Source organism: Pelodiscus sinensis, chromosome 1 (genome assembly GCF_049634645.1).
Source record: "Pelodiscus sinensis isolate JC-2024 chromosome 1, ASM4963464v1, whole genome shotgun sequence".
Classification (NCBI taxonomy): Eukaryota; Metazoa; Chordata; order Testudines; family Trionychidae; genus Pelodiscus; species Pelodiscus sinensis.
Window position 1 is genome coordinate 304,342,563 of NC_134711.1, and position 24,347 is coordinate 304,366,909.

At 43.4% G+C, this 24,347-nt stretch overlaps 1 protein-coding gene across 3 annotated transcripts in view; it reads left to right on the forward strand.

Annotated features, from left to right (window-relative positions):
- The window catches only part of CEP126 (centrosomal protein 126), a 72,624-nt gene that overhangs the window by 42,188 nt on the left and 6,089 nt on the right, over positions 1-24,347 (forward strand). For 2 of the 3 annotated variants that reach the window (XM_075919282.1, XM_075919284.1), the window contains exons 9-11: positions 2,468-2,555; positions 3,039-3,248; positions 18,676-18,740. In XM_075919282.1, the coding sequence (XP_075775397.1) occupies positions 2,468-2,555; positions 3,039-3,248; positions 18,676-18,740 (363 nt within the window). The remainder of the gene's footprint in view (positions 1-2,467; positions 2,556-3,038; positions 3,249-18,675; positions 18,741-24,347) is intronic. The other variant, XM_075919283.1, reaches the window with a different exon arrangement.

Below are 24,347 nucleotides of genomic sequence, written 5' to 3' on the forward strand. Positions count from 1 at the left end.
CAAATGTTTCAATCCAAAGGTTTTGTGCCTTTTTTTTCCCTTTTCTGTTTTTACTTCTTGCTTTTCTCCTTTCATATCCCATTTCATTTTTCCCTTTTATATTCATACAGTTTTCTCTTTTTCCTCTTTTTTTCTACTGCTTTCTTTATTTCTCCCTCAATCTCTGTTTCTCTCCCTGCTTTTCTCAAATCTCTTTGCTTCCTTTCCCTCCTCCCTGCCCCCCCAAATTTTCCTTCTCTCTCAATCCATGCTTATGGTAGTCCAGCTTGTTGTTTCAAATAATTATTTATAAATAACTCTCTAGTTTCAACATGCTCTCAGATTATGAGAGGCTTCTAAATACAAAAAAATTACGAGTTTTTAGTTGCAGCCTCACCTACAGACAGATATATATGCAAATCTGAAACTTTATTATTTCTGTTTACATTGTCCTTTCTGTTAGAATAATACACATTTTGGTAATGCTATGGGGTCTCTTAAACTTGACATAGTTTAGGGCCTCAGCATGTCTTAATCCAGCCCTGCCTGAACTGATATGCAGCTAATAATTTAGGAAGAATGTCCTATCTGTTCTTTGTTGTAGAACACTACTCAATAATCTGCATTTATTTTGCACAGGAATTTTCCATGGACATAGGGGAGCTCTTCATGAAAAACAAATGCATAATGTATAACAGAAATCTACACTGATGATAGAGAGGATAATTTTACCTTAACTTTGAATTTCAGTTGAGAATGGAAATTGCATGTACTAGTTACACATAATAGAACTTTATGTTATAAGATTTATGAAACTTTTGAGAAAGCAAAACCAGAGCCCCAGTCTTGAACATATTTAACCTTATTCATGTGAATAAAGTTAAAGTGTGGTAAGTGCCTGCAGAATTGAGGCCTAAAATCAATTGAGTCCACATTTACTTAATTCTTTTCAAGATATATAGTCTCATGGCTATTATAAAACACCAGCAAACATACAAAGTTACTAAAAATAGTTACTTGATTATTTTATGTATTGTTAATTTAAGAGAGCCTTTTGTTCATGAAGAAAAGTCACTTTGCTGGAATCAGAATTTTCCTATGGCTTAAGTGTCTATCAGATTACAGTGAAAAATAAGCACTTTCAGAAAACTACAAAAAAAAAGTCACAGGTCCCAAGAATCTTTCTCTGAAAATGAATGTGAAAGTCCAACATTTCTGCAAACATAAACATAATTTCTCTGAAGATTCTCAATAGATTTTAAAGATTGTAACAGTAAAATTCTTTATGTACCCTTACAACAGATGTATTATTTTATTTTGGGATTTTGCTGCTATAAACCAGTCACCAAAAGTACATAAACTAAATGTTGCTATATAACCTTTATAGAAGGCATACAGCTGTTTTGAGATTCATTAAGCATCATTGTTTATTCCAAATATAAATGTTTCTTCACATAAAACATTTTGTGTTCCTCATTTTGTATATATAAAGTATACATAGCAAAATTAAATATTGCTGTAGCTGTAAAAACTTGTAGTAGTAGTGATATAATGGAATATGATTTAGTTTATAGTAATCTGATATGGTTTACATCATGGTTCTTGTTATTAGCTCCAGGCTTCTTGTAGTTAATTTCAGAGCTAAATACATTAGAGACTATAAAAATACCAAACTATGTTAGTACAAGTTCTTTTACATTTTTGGCAAAATGATGGAAATTTCTTGTTTGTATATAGCACTAATAGAACATCTTGGAAGCTTTGTAAATAACTTTAATATGAACATTATTATGAATATGAATTGAATAGAAACAAATTTTGAATCATAGTAATTTTTACACCCATATTCATTCAGAATTAAATTCAGTTCTGTTTGAAGAGCCAGCATTAGGCCTGTTCAGTCCTTAATTCCTATTTGAGTCCTGTTTTGAAGGCTTATGTGGGATTTTGTGCTGGCCCTTTGCACAGTGGTCAGTTTCACCACCATTGCCAGCAACTATTAATTCAGTAGTAGAAATCAAAGCTATCCAGTGAACATGGTTAGAAGTCTGGAAAAGTTTATATATGAGATTACTACTTAGACTATTCTTATTTACCCTAAGAGAGATTTTGAAGTAATGTCAAAGGGTATCTGTCAAGAACTTTTGAACCCTCAGTGTTCCTACTGAAATTTCTGTTAAGTCTAATAAAAGTGTAAAACAGTAGTCAAACAGAATGCCTCTAGTGTCTCTTGTTACTATGGTCCCCCCATTACACTTCTTTAGTGCAGGTGAACCACAATATAGACAAAGGTATATAGACATTTTTTGTGCTTTAAAAAGCTTTTTAATTGCTCAGATTTTCAGAATAGCTTTTGAACTTGAAAACACATAGCCTGTTAATTTTCGTAATATATCCTACCTTATTTAAATAAAACATTTAAAAGCTTTAGAAGTCTTAAGATTTTAAATAATTGTTAAATATTATTCTAAGTGATCAATTTTTACAGAATACAGTGCATACTGTACAACTAAGCCCATTTCAATGTGAATTTGAACCAGTGAAAACTGTGAGTGGCAACCCTAATTCTGATGAAGGTACAGTAGCTCGTTTCAGTTCCACTTTTTGTTATAGATAAAATACTTGCACTATATATCAGCTTTTGCTTTGTAGCATTAATAAGTATGAATCAAAGTACGGTGTATTTGATGAAAATAAAGATTGTAGCACATCACAACATCATATATATTTGATAGGTGAATTTAGAAAAGCATCATGAAAAAAATCAAGTCTCTCTTCCTCTACTGTATTTTTAAGTGTATTACAGCTACATGTACAGGCACAGAATGTCACCATGAGCTGGCTGTAAAGCTGGCAAGACTGGCTACTCTACCTTATCTTCTTCTGCCCCCATATTAGGAACACAGACAACCTAAAGTCTTCATGACTTTGTGACATTAATATTGTTATGTGGATTTCTGTGTGTAGCATATTCATGAAAAGAACCAGTAGGTTTAGATGTTTTAAAATATTCTAATTTGAAAAAGTTCAGAGTATGACCAGTTCTGTAAAATGTTTAGTTTCAGAAAGCACTGCCCAGTTTTTGCTGGCAGAAAATCTAGCAGGTACATCCGTTACAGAAGGTGAAATCCTGGCTGCTATGGAAACGGTGCAACCACCTGGACAAACCATGATGCTTAACAAGGCCCAGAGACGAGGCAGGAGTGCATTATCACTAGAAGAGCAGAAGATACTTCAGTCACTTGATCGCCTTAATCAAAGGCTGCAAAGTAAGTTCAATATATAGTATTAAGATAGTAATAACTTATATTCTTCTTTGAGTGATGTCCTCGTGGGTACTTCACTGTAGGTGTCGGGTCGCCCCAGTGCTGCAGAATGGAGTTTTGCACAGGAGTAGTCAGTTGGGCTGCACATGCACACGAGGCGCCTCATGCTGTTCATACCTATTGCTTCATACATGCACCCTGGCCCCTCCTTGTTCCTTTGTTACCACCTTTGGCAGTAGACGGTACTGTAAGCTGCTCTCCTCAGACAGTTACTTCAGATTTTTGCCTTTGTTGGTTGTTATTTCCCTTAGTTTTAATAGTTATAAGGTTTTTTTTAGTTAGATCAGTAACAACAACAAAAAATTGATGAATAAACTGATAGGAAAGAGAAAACATGACTCGGCAAACCATGACCGGCTCCCTGGTTTTAAAAAATATGGCACATGACACAAGGCCAACCTGAACTCCGATGGACACTCTCCCTGCATTTGCTGTCTTGGTGAGGGGCATATTCCACAAAAATGCCCTCACTGCAGCAAGTTAACTGCCTGAGCTCATCAAGATAGGGAGATGCTGCTCTGCATGTTCCTTTTCGATAAGGCACTTCAGCCTTCAAATATGGAGGACTTGGCTGTTCATTCCGAGTCATCCAAGGCAAGTTCACCAGTGCCTAAGCCATGCTGAAAAAGAGGCTTTCACCAACCAGGCTTTGCTGGCCTCTACATCAATCCAGATCAGCTCTGGCGATAAACAGGAACATCCGGCACTGCGCGTAACCAGCCTGTAGAACCATAGATCTGCCATGAAACTGCTATGGCACTGATTTCCCCAACACCAGCACAGACGCCAGTACCAACACTGTCAGAACCTCCAGCACTGAGTAAACCAAAAGAAGCCAATAAACCTTCCTCAGCGGCACCTGCAGTGCCGGTTAGCCAACCGGTGCCGATGAAGGCTTGTGCAAAGACAAACTGCACCCACCCTTCCCTGAGTCCGGAACCAGCTTTCTCACCAACACTGCCATCATTATCATCACTGCTGTGTTCACTGACACCCATAGATGGTTCGCCGTATACATGTCATCATACTCATCACTGTGCCTCTCTAGCACCAGCAGGACCACACACTAGTGCTTCGAGGCAGCTTTCTCCATCTCCATCCCAATCGTCCAGAGGCTTGGTTCGATCTCTATGATCACTGGTGCCATCAGTTCGCAGTCTCTCTCACAAACACATAAGTGTGTCTCATCCACACACCATTCCCTGACCAGGTCATATTATGATAGATACATACACGCACGTTCATACCATGTTCATACCTGCCTCCCTGGAGGATCGAATATTATGCAATATCACAGCCATTGGTCACCATGTTTTCAGTGTTCAGTCTCTTGATGTTATTCAAGCGCTCTTCGTACACCATCTTCCAGGCAACCGCCCCCTTCACCACATTCTCACACTTCTCCAGTACCAGTTCAGTGAGGAATGGAAAAGGGCCAAATTACAGAGGAGGAGGAAATACAACACTCAGATATGTCCCCTATAGACCAATCCTCATCATCTGCAGATCAGGGTGTCATGCTGGGTAATGTTTCCCCCATTGATGACCTCAAACAATTTCAAGAACTATTCAAAAGGGTGGCTGCAGCCTAGGAGGTGCAATTTGCAGAGGTCACTGCCAAGCAACTTCGGCTTCTTAAAAACCTTCAGTCTATTCTTCATCCACGTTATTGCTCCATCTGACCAATTATGCCAGCCGTCTTTCAAACCATGACTTTGACAATTATTCCAGGTTAACAGAACTCATGGAATATCTTCCTGATAATACTACACTCAAATCCATAGTGCAAGAGGGATACACAACGGGCCACACATTCCTGCAAATATCATTGGATGCCGCGGACAAGATCTATGGCTACGTTGATTGTTATGCATAGAGCCTCTTGGCTCCAATCCACTAGTGTGCATGAGGAGCTTCAGGGAAAGGTCAAAGACCTACCCTTTGATAAGGATAAATTGTTTGCCACCAGAACTGACAAAGTCCTACATTGCAGTAAGAACTCCCAGACCACTCTTAGAATGCTGGGGATGTATATCTCACCATATAGGTGCAGGCAATGCTCACTTTATCATTCATACCATCATCAACTGGAATTTCCCTATTCTAGAAACTCCAACAGGTCCTTTGATCAGGGCCACTCAAGACCAAGAATTCAGAGAAAGAGGCAACAGAACAACCGTCCTTCTGCTTCTCATAATAATAAGCAGCAGGTATGAAGTCTTGGTCGGAGGCCTGCACGACCTTTCCCACACCCATCTCCAGAATCACTCTGCCATATTTCACAATCGTTTATGCCCTTTCTATCATCAATAGGCTACTATCACAACTGATTCATGGATTTTAGATATAATCACTACTAGTTACTCCATCCTGTTATTTCGCTTCCCCCATCCTTCCCCTCTTCAGGGACCCCTCTCACAAGGATCTTCTACCCCAAGAGGTCCACCAACTGTTGGCCATTGGAGTCGTTGAGAGAATGCCAGATCCATTAAAAGGCAAGGGTTTCTACTCAAATTACTTCCTTATAGAGAAATGTGCGGGAGGGTGACCTATCCTAGATTTATGAGCTCAACAAGTACCTCAGAAAGCAGTGATTCAAGATGGTCACCCTAGTATCCATTATTCCAGCTCCGGACGAGGGAGATTGGTTTGCAGTGCTTGACCTGCAAGATGCTTACTTTCATATGACGATACATCCTTCTCATAGATGACTCCTTTGCTTCACCACAGCATCTGAGCATTTCCAATCCCGGGTGCTTTCGTTTGATCTATCTTCAGCTCCTCGAGTTTTTTCCAGGATGCTAGCTGTGGTTGCTGCTTTTCTTCATCGTCAGGGTGTGATTATGTTTCCCTACCTCAATGATTGCCTCATAAAGGGGTGTCTTCAGAGGAGACTCTCCATATGAGATATATAGCTCAAGACCTATTTAGATCTTTAGGTCGTCTTATCAACAACCAGAAGTCCACTTTTCAGCCAACACAATCCCTAGAATTCATTGGCACCCACCTCGATTCCATCCAGACCTGTGCCTATTTAATGACTCAGGGTATGTCTACACTACAAAGTTAGTTCGAACTAACGGATGTTAGTTCGAACTAACTTTCATAGGCGCTACACTAGTGCTCTGTTAGTTCGAATTTAATTCGAACTAACGGAGCGCTTAGTTCGAACTAGGTAATCCTCATTCCACGAGGATTAAGCCTAGTTCGAACTTACTAGTTCGAATTAAGGGGTGTGTAGCCCCTTAATTCGAACTAGTGGGAGGCTAGCCCTCCCCAGGTTTCCCTGTGGCCACTCTGGCCAACACCAGGGAAACTCTTCTGCCCCCCTCCCGGCCCCAGACCCCTTAAAGGGGCACTGGCTTGCTATGGTGCCTGTGCCAGGTGCAAGCCTGCCAGCACCCAGCCAGCAGACCCTGCACCTGGCACGGATCGAGCCACCCACCCGATGCCCCCCAGCCCTCCCCCTCTTCCCGGGACCAGGCTGGCGGCTCCCAGGAGCTTGTCCAGGACCGCAAGAGGCGGGCACCCGCCTGGTCTAGTGAGGACATCGTGGACCTCGTACACGATCTCCGCATTAGGCACAGGAAAGAGGCCATCTACGGCAGGAGAGCTGCCAGCCTGGCCACCCAGGAGCAGGTGTGCATGAAAATCAAGGTGGTCCACTGAGACCCCCGACCCTGAGCCCTCAGCTTACAATGGCCATCCTGGGTCAGACCAAAGGTCCATCTAGCCCAGTAGCCTGTCTGCCGACAGCGGCCAACCCTAGGGACCCTGGAGGGAATAGACCAAAGACAGTGACCAAGCCATTTGTCTCGTGCCATCCCTCTCCAGCCTTCCACAAACCTTGGCCAGGGACACCACTCCTAACCCCCTGGCTAATAGCACTCCATGGACCCAACCTCTATGACTTGATCTCACTTCCCTTTAAACTCTGTTCCAGTTCTATCCTTCACAGCCTCCTGCAGCAAGGAGTTCCACAGATTGACTCTTTGCTTTGTGAAGAACAACTTTCTGTTACTAGTTTAAAGCCTGCTACCCATTCCTTTCCTTTGGTGTCCTCTAGTCCTTCTTTATGGGAACTAATGAAGAACTTTTCTGTATGCACCCTCTCCACAAAACTCCTGCTTTTAGAGACCTCTATCCTGTCCCCCCTCCGTCTCCTCTTTTCTAAGCTGAAAAGTACCAGTCTCTTTAGCCTCTCTTCATATGGGACCTGTTCCCAACCCCTGATCATTGTAGTTGCCCTCCCCTCTCCCAGCCTCTCTCTTCCCCTCTCCCACCTCCTTTTCCCAGTCTCCCCCAGTTTTGTTCAATAAAGACAGATTCCATTTTTGAACACAATTCTCCTTTATTTTGTACATCAAGAAGAGGGGCTAGGGAAGGGTAAGTGGAAGGAGGTAAGGGAGGAATGGGGCACGAGCCCCCGATGGGGAGGACTGGGCTGGCTCTGCGGGCTTCTGGGGGTGGAAGCTCTCCTGCAGCCCCCCAATTGTCCCCTCTCCCCAGATGGCAGCCTGTGGCAAGTGCAGCCAGTCTGATGGCCAAGTGTTGTGATGTGCCCAGTGTGGGTACTCCGGGCAATCCAAGCCAGGACTGCTTTTCAAGCGGGGCACCCCTGAGAACTGTCTGTCCGGGGTGGGGGTCGGGACCCTGTAAGCACAGCCCTCGGCTAGCCTGAGACAGCATCTCCACGCTCTAAGTCCTCCTCTGATGCCCTGCCGGCACTGCTTCCGGCCATCCTTAACCCCGGTTCAGGGTCCACTTAACGTGGACATGCTAGTTCGAATTAGCAAAATGCTAATTCGAACTAGTTTTTTAGTCTGGATCCATTAGTTCGAATTAGCTTAGTTCGAATTAACTAATTCTAACTAAGTTAGTTCGAAATAACGTTGTAGTGTAGATGTAGCCTCAGAGATTCCAAGCAGTACACGGTCTCATCACCATACTAACCACCCGCACTTCAGTTATGGCACTCACCCTATAACTTATGGGCCATATAGCTCCCACTATGTACATGGTACAGAATGCTTGACTACATATGTGATGGCTCCATTATTTGCTGGCCTCCATTTACATCCCATCAGAACATCGTATCCATAAATATCTAGCCTCCTCAAGTGGTTGACTAGCTCGGCCAACCTACTGGCAGGGGTACCATTTCAACACACTCAACCATTGGCACAAATCACAACCAATGCCTCAACAGTAGGCCTTGGGAGCACATCTAGAAGGTCTTTTTACTCAGGGTTGGTAGTCAAACCGTGAGAAAAGCTTACACATAAACATTCTGGAGCTCAGGACACTCTCCAATGCCTGCAAACACTTCCAAGCACAAATCGCAAACTGCACCATCAGGATTCTGACAGGCAACATGTAAACCATCTATTACATCAACCATCAAAGCGGGGCCCAATCCCATTCACTGTGTATGGAAGCAGTCCGCCTTTGGAACTGGTGTGTTGCTAGCAACATAATACTGATGGCTCTGGACCTGGCCAGAATTCACAACACCACTGCAGACATGCTGAGCAGACACTTTACTATAGACCATGACTGGGAGATCAATCGCAAAGTTATCAGATGCATATTCCGCATGTGAGGATTGTCCTTTTCACCACCCTCAACAACACATTATGTCCGAATTACTGTTCCAAGATGGGTCTGGGGTGGTGGTCCTTAGGTGATGCTTTCCTCATTCCTTGGAAGACCCACTTTCTCTACGCCTTTCCCTCAATTCCACTCATCCCAGAACACTTGACAAAATTAGGAGGGACCACGCTTGGGTAATGTTAATAGCCCCCACATGGCCCAGGCAGACAGATATCTTTTAGACCCCCTGTGCCCTTCCTGGTAATCCAGATCTTCTAACACAGGACAAGGGTACCCTTCGGAACTCCAATCCTCATTGTCTCCTCTTGACAGTCTAGCTCCTTGCTGGTTTCCGGATGCCAAAACACTCTGTTCTGACAGAGTGAAGAGAATCCTTCTTCATAGTAGATGTACTGCTACTCACACCACCTGTCTCCTAATGCAGGAGTCAGCTCCATCCCTGTGGCAACTGGAAGGCTAGGACTATAATGGAGTTTAAAGAGAAGCTAGATAATTTTCTGGCGGTTAAGTCCATAAAAGGCTATTAGCCAGGGGATAGAAATGGTGTCCCTGGCCTCTGTTTGTCAGAGGCTGGAGAAGGATGGCAGGAGACAAATCACTTGATCATTGTCTTTGGTCCACACTCTCTGGGGCACCTGGTGTTGGCCACTGTCAGCAGACAGGCTACTAGGCTAGATGGACCTTTGGTCTGACCCAGTACGGCCGTTCTTATGTTCTTATGGTGTTGGCTGCTAGGCTGCTGCCTGAGTGGGTGCCGGGGAGTACTTGAGTCTACCACCTTGTGGTCCAGAGGCTGATGCCTCTATTTTCACTCATCCTATGATTAGACACTTTTTAAGAGGGCACCAAAACCTCTTCCCACCACGCAGACCTCCACCACCCTCATGGAACCTGTAACTAGTACTTGACACGTTGACTAAACCACCTTTCGAACCTTTAGCTATTTGTCCTCTACACCTCATGACAGCAAAGGTGATATTCCTCTAGCAATAATATCTTCACATAGGGTCAGCAATCTGGCAGCCCTTACAGTGGTTTTACTGTACACAGTTTTTACGAAAGACTTCATGGTTCTACACACCCACCCATCCTTTCTACCAAAAGTATCATCAGACTTCAATGAGACATTTGGTCTCCAGATGTCATATCCTAAACCACACTTGTCCACACGTGATGCCCTGCTCCATATTTTAGATGTCTGTAGAACCCTTGCCTATTACATTGAGCACACCAGAGACTTCTATGCTTCAAAACAACTATTCGTCCCAGTGGCCAACCGGTGTAGGGATAAGCCACTCTCCTGGCAACGCATATCCAACATAATAATTTCCTGCATCACAAAATGCTACACCTTACAAGGCAAAACTCTTTCTACTCCACCTAGAGCTCTCTCTATGGGAATGTCTACACTGCAACAGTATTTCGAAATAACTAGAGCTATTCCGAAATAACTTAGTCCACATCTACATAGCAGGCAGTTATTTTGAAATAGTGTAAAAATACTGTCAAGTTGGAGGACTTCTTACTCTGACTCCTGTAACCCTTATTGTACAAGGAGTAAGGGAAGTTGGAGGAAGAGTGCTCTATTTTGAAATAAGTGCTATATAGATGCTCCCTATTTTGAAATAAGTTATTTTGAAATAAGATATGCAATTGATGTAGCTCAATTTGCATAGCTTATTTCAAGTTAAGCCCTGCTATGTAGATGCACCTTACAAGAGCAGTCTTTACCTCCACAGCATTTCTACGAGGCATACCACCCCATAACATTTGTTGAACTGCCACATGGTCTTCTGACCATACCTTGATGATGCACTATGTGATCTTTAAAAACCTTTCTAATTATACCTCAGTAGCCACAGTAATCTTGTTCACTATCAACACTGGGTGACTCCAAAGCCTACCATCCAGGCTGTAATTGAGAACTGCTACAAAGTCACCTACAATAGGGCACCCATGGGGACATCACTTGAAGAAGGAAAGGAAGTTACTCACCTTGTGCAGTAACGATGGTTCTTCGAGATGTGTCCCCCTGTGGGTGCTCCACTACCCAGCCTCCTCTTCTCTGTCTTTGGAGGTGTTTTTCTCTGATTCTCTTATTTAGATACTTGGGCATACATGAGGAACTGAGGAGGGGTCAGGCCATGCGCACAAAGCAATAGGTGCAAAGAGTATGAGGCACCTCATGCACACGTGCAGCCCAACCAGCTACTGCTGTGCAACACTCCTATCTGCGGCGCTGGGGTGACCTGACACCTACAGTGGAACACCCACGGAGACACACAACTTGAAGAACTGTCATTACTGAACAAGGTAACTTCCTTTTTTAAATAACTGTTTGAGTGAGATATATAAACATAAACTGTATGACTAGAAATAGGTGAATCTGCTCCCCTGTTTCATTTTGCTGTTTAGTACATACACCAAACAGTAAGTCAAACCACACATTCATTATTGAGGCAAAACTCATTTAAAATAATGGGAGTTTTGTCTGAGTAAGCTTTTGGGATTTGTCCCTGTATTTTTTTAATCCATTAAACTTGTCCATGCTAATAGATCCCTCATAATACACTAGCTTGAATGAGCTCAGGTTTTCCCTTTCCCATTGGAGTGGCAGAAGCAGAGAAGAGGAACCTTGGGACCACTGGGAATCTCTGCTCAGCTGTGGATTAGGCAGAAGTAGATATTAAATGAAAAAAGTGAAAAAGAAGATACTCAGTGAAACTAAAAAAGATAGCGAATCAATAGACAGAAGATAATTAAAATGGAGAAAAAGTAAAGACAACTAGAAAGTAAAAAGAGAAGTCCAACAAGGAATATTAAGGGAACAATTAAATGAATGTAAAAGTAATGACTACAAGCATACAGTTACAAAAACTAAAATAAAAATATAAAAATTACATTGCTAATATGCAATTTAACTACTGAACATAGTATTCCAAATTCATCAGACATCCTGGGCTCAATTCTCCTTTTTAGTTAAGCTCTACTAGCTCCGGGTACGTCTACACTACAACGTTAATTCGAACTAACTTAGTTCGAATTAGTTGATTGGAACTAAGCTAATTCGAACTAACGGATCCAGACTAAAAAACTAATTCGAATAAGCGTTTTGCTAATTCGAACTAGCATGTCCACATTAAGTGGACCCTGAACCAGGCTTAAGGATGGCCGGAAGCAGTGCCGGCAGGGCATCAGAGGAGGACTTAGAGCGTGGAGATGCTGTCTCAGGCTAGCCGAGGGCTGTGCTTAAAGGGTCCCGACCCCCACCCCGGACAGACAGTTCTCAGGGGTGTCCCGCTTGCAAAGCAATCCTGGCTTGGATTGCCCGGAGTACCCACACTGGGCACATCACAGCACTCAGCCATCAGACCGGCTGCACTTGCCGCAGGCTGCCATCTGGAGAGAGGGGACAATTGGGGGGCTGCAGGAGAGCTTCCACCCCCAGAAGCCCGCAGAGCCAGCCCAATCCTCCCCATCGGGGGCTCGTGCCCCATTCCTCCCTCACCTCCTTCCACTTACCCTTCCCTAGCCCCTCTTCTTGATGTACAAAATAAAGATAACGTGTCTTCCAAAATGGAATCTGTCTTTATTGAACAAAACTGGGGGAGACTGGGAAAAGGAGGTGGGAGAGGGGAAGAGAGAGGCTGGGAGAGGGGAGGGCAACTAAAATGATCAGGGGTTGGGAACAGGTCCCGTATGAAGAGAGGCTAAAGAGACTGGTACTTTTCAGCTTAGAAAAGAGGAGACGGAGGGGGGACAGGATAGAGGTCTCTAAAAGCAGGCGTTGGGTGGAGACGGTGAATACAGAAAAGTTCTTCATTAGTTCCCATAAAGAAGGACTAGAGGACACCAAAGGAAAGGAATGGGTAGCAGACTTCAAACTAGTAACAGAAAGTTGTTCTTCACAAAGCAAAGAGTCAATCTGTGGAACTCCTTGCTGCAGGAGGCTGTGAAGGATAGAACTGGAACAGAGTTTAAAGAGAAGTGAGATCAAGTCATGGAGGTTGGGTCCATGGAGGTTGGGTCCTGGCTATTAGCCAGGGGGTTAGGAGTGGTGTCCCTGGCCAAGGTTTGTGGAAGGCTGGAGAGGGATGGCACGAGACAAATGGCTTGGTCAGTGTCTTTGGTCCATCCCCTCCAGGGTCCCTAGTGTTGGCCGCTGTCGGCAGACAGGCTACTGGGCTAGATGGACCTTTAGTCTGACCCAGGACAGCCATTGTAAGCTCAGGGTTCAGGGTCGGGGGTCTCACTGGACCCCCTTGATTCTCTTGCACACCTGCTCCTGGGTGGCCAGGCTGGCAGCTCTCCTGCCCAAGCCGGCCACTTTCCTTTGCCTAGTGCGTGAACCAATAATGAGCATTAGGATTACAAGGGAAAATAGGAATGGTAAGGACTCGCAGCCAGAGGAAGCTAGAGATAGACCAGAGAATTTCACTGTTACTAGGAAAAGGCAGGTCTATGTGATTGGGGACTCCTTATTGAGAAGAATAGATAGGCCTGTAACCAGAGCTGATCCAGAGAATAGAAGGGTGTGCTGTCTGCCAGGTGCTAAGATAAGAGATGTGGAACTGAGGTTGAAGAGAATTATTAAGGGAGCAGGAAGGAATCCATTGATCATCCTTCATGTAGGAACAAATGATACGGCTAGATTCTCTCTGGAACGAATTAAGGGAGACTATGCTAGGCTGGGGAGGATGCTCAAGGAAATTGAGGCTCAGGTGATCTTTAGTGGAATACTGCCTGTTCCTAGAGAAGGGCAACAAAGATGTGACAGGATTATGATGATCAATAGATGGCTTAGGCAGTGGTGCTATAAGGAGGGCTTTGGGATGTATGGTCACTGGGAGGCATTTATGGACAGAGGACTGTTCTCTAGAGATGGACTTCACCTAAGAAGGGAGGGAAATAGACTTCTAGGATGGAGGCTGGCTCAACTTATTAAGAGAGCTTTAAACTAGAAATTTGGGGGAGATGGTTGGGAGATGCCAAGGTAATCTCTACGCCAGATTTTAACACTGAGAGGGAGGAAAACGAAGTAAGAAAGGATATAGCTGGGGGTAGGAGAATGAACATGAGGAAGGGTGGAGTGGATACTAGTCTAATAGGTCATATTGGAGGTATAACGTCTGTTCCAAATTGGGTAAAGAATGTGAATGAGGCCAAACAGCAAAAATTAAGATGTTTGTACACCAATGCGAGGAGCCTAGGTAACAAAAAGGAGGAACTAGAGCTATTGGTCCAGGAAGTGAAACCAGATATTATAGGAATAACAGAAACATGGTGGAATACTGGGCATGACTGGAGTACAGGTATTGAAGGGTATGTGTTGTTTAGGAAAGACAGAAATAAGGGTAAAGGTGGTGGAGTCGCATTGTATATCAAAGATGAGGTAGATTGTAAAGAAATAAAAAGTGATGGAATGGAGAAGACAGAGTCCATTTGGGCAAAAATCACATTGTGGAAGAAAACTATCAGATCCTCCCCTGGGATAGTGCTTGGGGTGTGTTATAGACCACCAGGATCAAATTTGGATATGGATAGAGACCTCTTTAATGTTTTTAATGAAGTAAATACTCATGGAAACTGTGTAATCATGGGAGATTTCAAATTTCCAGAGATAGACTGGAGAACAAGTGCTAGTAATAGTAAAAGGGCTCAGATTTTCCTAGATGTGATAGCTGATGAATTCCTTCATCAAGTAGTTGCTGAACCAACAAGGGGGGATGCTATTTTAGATTTGGTTTTGGTGAGTAGCGAGGACCTCATAGATGAAATGGTTGTAGGAGACAACCTTGGCTCGAGTGATCATGAGCTAATTCAGTTTAAATTAAATGGAAGGATAAACAAAAATAAATCTGAGACTAGGGTTTTTGATTTCAAAAGGGCTAACTTTAGTAAATTAAGGAAATTCGTTAGGGAAGTTGATTGGACTAAAGAAATTATGGATCTTAAAGTGGAGGAGGCCTGGAATTATTTTAAGTTAAAGTTGCAGAAGCTGTCAGAAGCCTGTATCCCTAGAAAAGGGAAAAAATTTATAGGCAGGTGTGTTAGACCAAGCTGGATGAGCATCTCAGAGAGGTGATTAAGAAAAAGCAGAAAGCATATAAGGAGTGGAAAATGGGAGGGATCAGTAAAGAAAGCTACCTTATTGAGGTTAGAGCATGTAGGGATAAAGTGAGAAAGGCTAAAAGTCAGGTAGAGTTTGACCTTGCAAAGGGAATTAAAACCAATAGTAAAAGGTTTTATAGCCATATAAATAGGAAAAAAACAAAAAAAGAAGAAGTAGGACCACTAATTACTAAGGATGGAGTGGAGGTGAAGGATAATCTAGGAATGGCCCAATATTTGAACAAATACTTTGCTTCAGTCTTTAATGAGGCTAATGAAGAGCTTAGGGATAATGGTAAGTTAACAAATGGGACTGAGGATAAGGAGGTAGATATTACCATATCCGAGGTGAAAGCCAAACTTGAACAGCTTAATGGGAGTAAATCAGGGGGCCCAGATGGTCTTCATCCAAGAATATTAAAGGAACTGGCACATGAACTTGCAAGTCCATTAGCAAACATTTTTAATAAATCTCTAAACTCAGGGGTTGTACCATTTGACTGGAGAATTGCTAATATAGTTCTGATTTTTAAGAAAGGGAAAAAAAGCGACCCGGGTAACTATAGGCCTGTTAGTTTGACATCTGTAATATGTAAGATCCTGGAAAAAATTTTGAAGGAGAAAGTAGTTAGAGACATTGAGGCTAATGGCAATTGGGACAAATTACAACATGGTTTTACAAAAGGTAGATCGTGCCAAACCAACCTGATCTCCTTTTTTGAGAAAGTAACAGATTTTTTAGATAAAGGAAATGCAGTGGATCTAATCTACCTCGACTTTAGTAAGGCATTTGATACAGTACCACATGGGGAATTATTGGTTAAATTGGAAAAGATAGGGATTAATATGAAAGTTGAGAGGTGGATAAGCAACTGGTTAAAGGGGAGACTACAGCGGGTCATACTGAAAGGTGAACTGTCAGGTTGGAGGAAAGTTACTAGCGGAGTTCCTCAGGGATCAGTTTTGGGGCCAATTTTATTTAATCTTTTTATTGCTGATCTTGGCACCAAAAGTAGAAGTGTCCTAATAAAATTTGCAGATGACACCAAGTTGGGAGCTATTGCCAATTCAGAAAAGGATCGGGATATCATACAGGAAGATCTGGATGATCTTGTAAATTGGAGTGATAGCAATAGGATGAAATTTAATAGTGAGAAGTGTAAGGTTATGCATTTAGGGATTAATAACAAGCATTTTAGTTATAAGCTGGGGACACATCAGTTGGAAGTAACGGAGGAGGAGAAGGACCTCGGAGTCCTGGTTGATTATAGAATGACTATGAGCCGCCATTGTGACATGGCCGTGAAAAAGGCTAATACGATCTTGGGATGTATTAGGCGAGGTATTTCCAGTAGGGATAAGGAGGTGTTAGTGCCATTATACAAGGCATTGGTGAGACCCCATTTGGAATACTGTGTGCAGTTCTGGTCTCCCATGTTTAAGAAGGATGAATTCAAACTGGAACAGGTACAAAGAAGGGCCACTAGGATGATCCGAGGAATGGAAAACCTGTCTTCTGAAAGGAGACTCAAGGAGCTTGGCTTGTTTACTTTAACCAAAAGAAGGCTGAGGGGGGACATGATTGCACTTTTTAAATATATTAGAGGGATAAATACCAGGGAGGGAGAGGAATTATTTAAGTTTAATACCAATGTGGACACAAGAACAAATGGATATAAGCTGGCTAGTAGGAAGTTTAGACTTGAGATTAGACGAAGGTTTCTAACCATTAGAGGAGTGAAGTTCTGGAACGGCCTTCCAAGGGAAGTAGTGGGGGCAAAAGATCTATCTGGTTTCAAGATTAAACTAGATGGGTTTATGAAGGGGATGGTTTGATGAGATAACAGGATCTTGGTATCTAATTGACCATTCATTATCAGTGGGAAATAGGTCAATGGAGGGATGATAGGAGTTACTATAGAGAACTTTCTGGGTGTCTGGCTGATGAGTCTTGCCCACATGCTCAGGGTTTAGCTGATCGCCATATTTGGGGTCGGGAAGGAATTTTCCTCCAGGGTAGATTGGCAGAGGCCCTGGAGGTTTTTCGCCTTCCTCTGTAGCATGGGGTACAGATCACAGCTAGAGGATCTCTGCATCTTGGGGTCTTCAAAGTATTTGAAGGCTTCAATATCTGAGATATAGGTGAGAGGATTATTCTAGGAGGGGTGGGCGAGATTTTGTGGCTTGCACTGTGCAGGGGGTCAGACTAGATGATCATAATGGTCCCTTCTGACCTTGGAGTCTATGAGTCTATGTCCGCACTAGACAAGGCGGGTGCCCACCTCTTGTGGTCCCGGGCAAGCTCCCGGGAGCCGCCAGCCTGGTCCCGGGAAGAGGGGGAGGGCTGGGGGGCATCGGGTGGGTGGCTCGATCCGTGTCAGGTGCAGGGTCTGCTGGCTGGGTGTTGGCAGGCTTGCACCTGGCACGGGCATCATAGCCAGCCCGTGCCCCTTTAAGGGGTCCGGGGCTGGGAGGGGGGGCAGTAGAGTTTCCCTGGTGTTGGCCAGAGTGGCCACCAGGGAAACCTGGGGAGGGCTAGCCTCCCACTAGTTCGAATTAAGGGTCTACACAGCCCTTAATTCGAACTAGTAAGTTCGAACTAACTTAATCCTCATGGAATGAGGATTACCTAGTTCGAACTAAGCGCTCTGTTAGTTCGAATTAAATTCGTACTAACGGAGCACTAGTGTAGCGCCTATGAAAGTTAGTTCGAACTAACAGATGTTAGTTCGAACTAACTTTGTAGTGTAGACATACCCTCCTTTAGTTAAGCTCCACTGGCTCCCTAATTCCAAATCATCCCACACTGTTGGTAGGTGAAAAGATCTGACAAATGCCCTGGCATTCTCCCCAGTATGCCCTTTCCCTCCCCTGATGGACCCCTACAATAGAGACGGGGAATTGAACATGGTGCAGAAGACAACTCTGCCGGCTTTACTTCAGGAAAGAGTTCATCTCCACAAGAGGAATTATCTCAAGACAATTTACAGCCAGAATCCAGCCATTTTGCAGTATGGGCACAAGCATCCATGACTAGTTGATGTTTACAAGTGGTCTTAGTTCCAAGTAATGTAGTTATATAGAATGTGTCAGTAATCCAGTCTGGAGGTGGCAAAAACATGGATCACTATGTCAAAGTTCATATCTGAAAGAAAAGGTGACAACTTCCTGAAAAGGTTCAGCTGGTGAAAAAGCATTCTTGATGGAGATGCCAGCATGTTGTAAAACCTACATGATCTCAGCTCCCTTTATTGTTTTGTTTTACAGAAAACCTAAAACTGGAAATAAACCTACAAGAAAGTGTGCCTTCAAAATAACTATTTAAATGGCTAACCTATTCTGAGTTGGTCATTTTTTGTATTATTTCATCTCAAAGGAACTGGCCTCCTCTTTTTCAAATTTGGACTTGTTTTAGATGCAACATGTTTAATTTATAATTCCAAATTTTAAAAATATAAATAAAGTAGAAATTTCAACATCCCTCAGGCCAAAGAAAAACAGTTAACTTGTTAAGTTACAGTCAAATTGTGGTATTTTCCACAGTCATTAGAAAGGTTGCTACTGACTAGTTGACTGTGATTCGTGTTTTTGTTTTAGTATGTTTTAATTTAAATAATCATTACATCTTAGTTTTGTATTATTTTAGATGTCCAAGAAACAGTTGCCAAAAACCTATCAACATCAAATGTTTTACAGGTAATCTCTCCTTTGGTAAGCATTCAGATTTATTATTGTCTGACTCTGAGGGTGTGTCTAGACTGCATCCCTCTGTCGACAAAGGGATGCAGATTAGTCACATCGAAATTGTTAATGAAGCAGGGATTAAAATATCCCATGCTTCATTAGCATAAACACGGCCACCCCTTTTTTTCGACATAGAGCTTTGTTGACAAAAAGCGGCAGTCTAGACGCGGATCTGTCGAAAATAAACCCTTTTTCGACAGATCTTGTAAATCTCATCTTTTGAGAAATACAGGATCTGTCAAAAAAGGGTTTATTTTCGACAGATCCGCATCTAGACTGCTGCTTTTTGTCGACAAAGCTCCATATCGAAAAAAAGCAGTGGCCATGTTTATGCTAATGAAGCACAGGATATTTAAATCCCTGCTTCATTAGCAGTTTCGATGTGCCTAATCTGCATCCCTTTGTCGACAGAGGGATGAAGTCTAGACGTAGCCTGAGAGAGAGTTTACAGTAAAAATGTGATAGTATTGATATTTGTTTTTTTTAGCATTAACTCAATTGCTCTGAATTCAGAATGCCATTTGTGTGGGATACTGTTCATAACAAAGCAGTCTGACCTAGCAGTGAGAGCCAGGCAACTAGCAGGAGCCTACTGATTGCACACCACTGGGTACATAGGCTCTGACTTTTTGCTTTGCTGGTAAATGCCCCACTTTGGCTCTGCCCCCACGGCCAATCCCCACTTCACCCTTCCTGTCCCTGTTTTGCCCTTTCCCCTTGGGATTGCATTCAGGGGTCCTGCCAGAGATCAAAGCGGGAATCAGAAGCCACACCAAAAGCCAGAGTCAGGGTCATTGTCTCAGGAGTAAGCTGGAGTCAGCATCAGAAGTCACACCCAGGTGAAAGATGCAGTCAGAAATTTGGGATCAGTGCAAGGAAGCAGGAAGAAGGAGCAGGGCCTGATAGTGTGAGCAGGGACAAGACATACTGATAGGAACAAGGATTGGGAACTAAACAAAAAAGTAGAGATTTGGTCTCAGAGATCTAGGTAGCAACAGGCCTAGCAACTACTTGCTCAGGAACAGAAAACTTTATACCTAGCCATTCCTCTTCTGGATCTGGAGCAGTTGTCACAAAGCCTATAAAGTTTCCAAAGCTCAATGAGGCCCTTAGTTATTTTGGGAGAATGGGAGGCAGGGAGTTAGCAGCCGTGCATACCAGAACGAAGCTTGCTTTTCTTCCTGTTCTAGGGATGTTAAATAGTGGTTATTAAGCTAATTGAGTAGTCAATGTAATTTCCATCAACTACTCGATTAGTTAGTAAGGGGGTTTGGTGTGGCTCTGCTTTTTAAATGTAGTAAGATCTGCCTGGTCCCAGACGCTGGTTGCTTTACTACATTTAAAAAACAGAGGTTCAGTGTCTGGGAGCCAGAACTGCTCAGTCACAGCTTGCACCAGGTCCCCGCTGCACCTCTGCCTCCCCTGCCCTGCCCAGTGGAGAAAGAGTTGGGGGGAACCATCTTTTTAGCTAGCTCTCCCCAGCACCGGCTTCTGCTCCCCCACCTTCCTGCCTTTGCTGCCTCTGATATAGAGGCAGTTGGGGGAGGGGGGAGCAACTAGTCGAGTAGTGATTCAACTAGTCACTTACATCCCTATCCTGTTCCCTGGACTGTCAGGAAGTCGGGGGGGGGGGGGGGGGAGTACTTGGAATTCCATGCATGCTTCTCACTACTGGTACTTTCCAAGTACTTTCCAGTAGTTCTCTGATAGCCAGGGAACAGGAAGAATAGCAAGCTGCATCCCGGTACGCATGACTGCTGCCTGCCCTGCTCTCCCAAAATGAACTGCAGAGATGATTTCATGTTCTACAGTGAATCTGCATTTTATTTCATCTTTCAGTATTTATGTTTCCTATTTATATCATTTGGTTTCTTTTCAGATATACATATAGGATCGCATAGTCTAGTGAGTGCCTTAAGCATAGATGTTATGCTTTAGATTATCACTCTGTTATTCAAAAAATAGTGTGTGATTTTGTTTCTCTGTTAATTTACAAGATATGTATATTGCAAAAAAAAAAAAAACCAGAAAAATGACGGACTGCTTCAGTTTTATTACCCAACATATATGTAATGAGTGTAAAGAAGAATGCGGGCTGAAAGAAGTTACTCATTCTTCAAGAGGTCTCTATACCATTCCACTAGTGGGCATTGCACCAGCTGTACTACGTAACAGTAGATATCTCTAGAAGTAGTGCCTGTAAAAGCACTCGTACCCCTAATGATCTAGTGGTACCAAAAGCAAGGCTGTAAAAGAAGGCAGAGTTTCAACTACTTCCATTACTTCCAGCCTTGATAGCATATGTGGAATTTTGAAAAGTCAGATTCTTCTTCGAGGGTCCCCATGGGTGCTCCACCTTAGGTGCATCAGCATAACTGCACACTGGTCGGAGATTTATATTAGCAGTCCCCCTAGCCTGCAGCTCCTGCAATGTGCCAGCACAAGCATTCTGAGTGCACTACTCCACATGCGCAGCCAGCTACCTTCACTTCCTTCTTAACCGCGACCAGCTCCGGTAGCAGCTTAGCAGTCACCTGCTTCACCTCAGCATTAAATCTTTTCAGGTACATAGCTATTCTTCATTTACCTCAGAAATTATAGTAGTAGTAGATAGTATAAGTGTTTTACCTTAGATTTAAAAAAAATCTTTATTCAGTGGTTACTTCGTTTTAATTAGTATAACAGATTACAGGACTGTGAACTAGCGTTGATAACAAAATGCCGAAACAGAACCCTTCTGGGATATGCCGGGTTCGTACAGGTTTAAAAGGTATATAGGCTGTAAACTATCTATATCAGTCTCCGATGGACACGACCTGTGCGTCTGTTGCCTGGGTGAGTAGCACCTAAGGGAACAGTGCCCTCACTGCAAGAAACTAACATCTAGAACGAGTAAGTCCTGAGATCGAAAGATAAAAATGCTACAGCTGAAAAAGAAGACGCATCTGGCATCAGATCCAGAACATAGCTCCCCCCTCCTCCTGAAACCATCACCTGGGGCGGCATCTGACAGGGCACCTATTACTAAGCCTGGTGTAAGGGACCGGGGCAGGTCTCAACAGCCTACAAAGAAGTCCCACTCTTCCTCAGTGACAGACTCCCCTTTGAGGAAGCGATCCCTACATGCTAATACTGCCTCCAAAACCCCAGCAGTAAAGGGATCCAAGAAGCTGTGTAAGAATGGGATCAGCACTGAAAAAAGCCAGGACCCAAAGCAAAAGGCTCACATTGCCATGAAGGCACCGCCAGAGGCAAAAGGCAAAACCTCTGACTCAGCACCAATCACGAAGCTACCAGCACCGATTGTGGCAGGCACAAAGCCGCACCGGGAAACAGCAATGCATTCCACAGCAGGGCGCTCACCACCATCAAAGCCATGTCAAGAGTCTGACACAAACAACGCTACTGCACCAATGGCAACATCAAAGCCGTGCATAGAAACAGGAAAGAATACCACAGCAGAGATTCCAGCACCAGACAAACACTCAGTACTGGTGAAATACAAGAAACAGTTGAATCAGACCAAATGCTGATGCAGATACCAACAGCTCTGGTACTTCACATAATGATCCCTCCTATGCCAGTTTACAATTTGTGACTGTGGAACATCAGTACTGGTACAGATAGGACCCCACAATCATTAAGGCATTGCTTGTCATCCACACCTGCCACATCCATATTGCCGGTATTCAGTGAGGGTGAAGAAGAAGTACATGCCAACTCATATCACATTGATACTCCTCACCCAAGCCTAACCAACAATGGCAACTGCAGCAATGGCTTCCACTTCCTATCCCACCAAATTGGCTATACTGGAATCCATGTGTGCTATACAGATCACAACAAATCCAACAGATGCAGAAAACACAGCAATCAGTACCGGCATCGAAACCAGATATCAAAATAGAGAGCTCCCCAGGCAGAGAGAGCTTAGCTATGCCAAGGAAGAGGATGATGTTGAGTATGACATACACCCAGTTCTCCCTCTATCAATATGGCATCAACTTCTATAGCTGATACAATTGTGCCTCCACCAGCTGCAACAGGGGACAATTTCAAGTGGTTCCAAGAACTGTTCAGGAGAGTTGCCGACTCACTTGAGATTTCCCTCTCTGCTATGCCAGAAACACAACACAAATTCACAGACATACTGCATATTTTGCCACATATGAAACTAGCGCTCCCAATGAATGAGGCCCTTATGGACCCGGCTAGAAACATTTGGAAATGTCGTCCACAATATCACCGACCGACAAGAGGTCAGATCGAAAGTACTATGTCACTCCTCTGAACTGTCATTCATGCTTAAATTCGACACTTTACACCTAAGCTTAAACAAAGACATTAATTATCTTACCCATTACAAAGATAGCTTCCCCAATTATCACCTCTAATATCATTAGCTCACAGATATTTACCTTCCCCCCCCCATCCCCCTTCTGTTCTGAAATTTGATTTGTCCTTTTCATATGTTTTCATTTTTTTAAATTGTATCCTTTGGTATATATGGTTGTGACAATTTTCTTCAACTATTTGATATGAGGAAGTGAGTCTGGCCCACGAAAGCTCATCACCTAATAAACCATCTTGTTAGTCTTTAAAGTGCTACATAGTCCTGTTTTTTGTTTCAGCTACACCAGACTAACACGGCTACATTTCTATCACTTTTATACAAAGATACAGATCTACAACCTTTAATCAGCTGCAGTGTCATTATGACAACCATGCCAAAACAGGTGCAATCAACATCTCAACAGCTATCGATGTCTAGATACGCATTTTGAAGCATTGGTCGAGGGTCAGACAACCCCAACATTTCCAGGACAGCAATTTGAACCCTCCAAAACATTTGACAACAGATTAGCCACATTTGACCCAGCCTGGAGTGCCATAACCACCGACAGGTGGGTGCTGGAAATTATAAATACTGGTTATTGTATCCCATTTTCAGTTATCCCCCCCCCCTCCAGACCCCTTGCCCATCCCTCTTCAAGGACCCCTCTCATGATATGCTGCTCCTACAAGAAGCAGAACGCCTCCTCATGCTGGGAGCCATAGAAGAGGTACTACAAGAGTACAAGGGCGTGGGGTTCTACTCCCATTATTTCCTGACGACAACAAAATCAGGAAGATGGAGACCCATATTGGACCTCCAGCAACTCAACCACTTCGTCAGTTACCAACAGTTCAAAATGGTGACCCTTGCCACAATTATCCCTGCCTTGGAAAAAAGGAGTATGGTTGTCCACCCTCGACCTCGAGGATGCCTATTTTCATATATCAATCCACCCATCGCACAGATGCTTTCTGCGCTTCAGGATAAAAGACAAACATTTTCAACACAGAGTGTTGCCTTTTGACTCTCAAGAGCCCCACGAGTGTTCTCGAAGGTCTTGACAGTTGTAACTGTACACTTATGAAAGAGGGGGATCACTATTTTCCCCTGTCTAGACGATTGCCTAGTAACAGGCACTACACAGAGACAGACATCTCAGGCAGTCAACACCATCAAAGAGTTATTCAACAATCTGAGACTCCAGATAAACATACCCAAGTGCACGCTCATTCCAACTG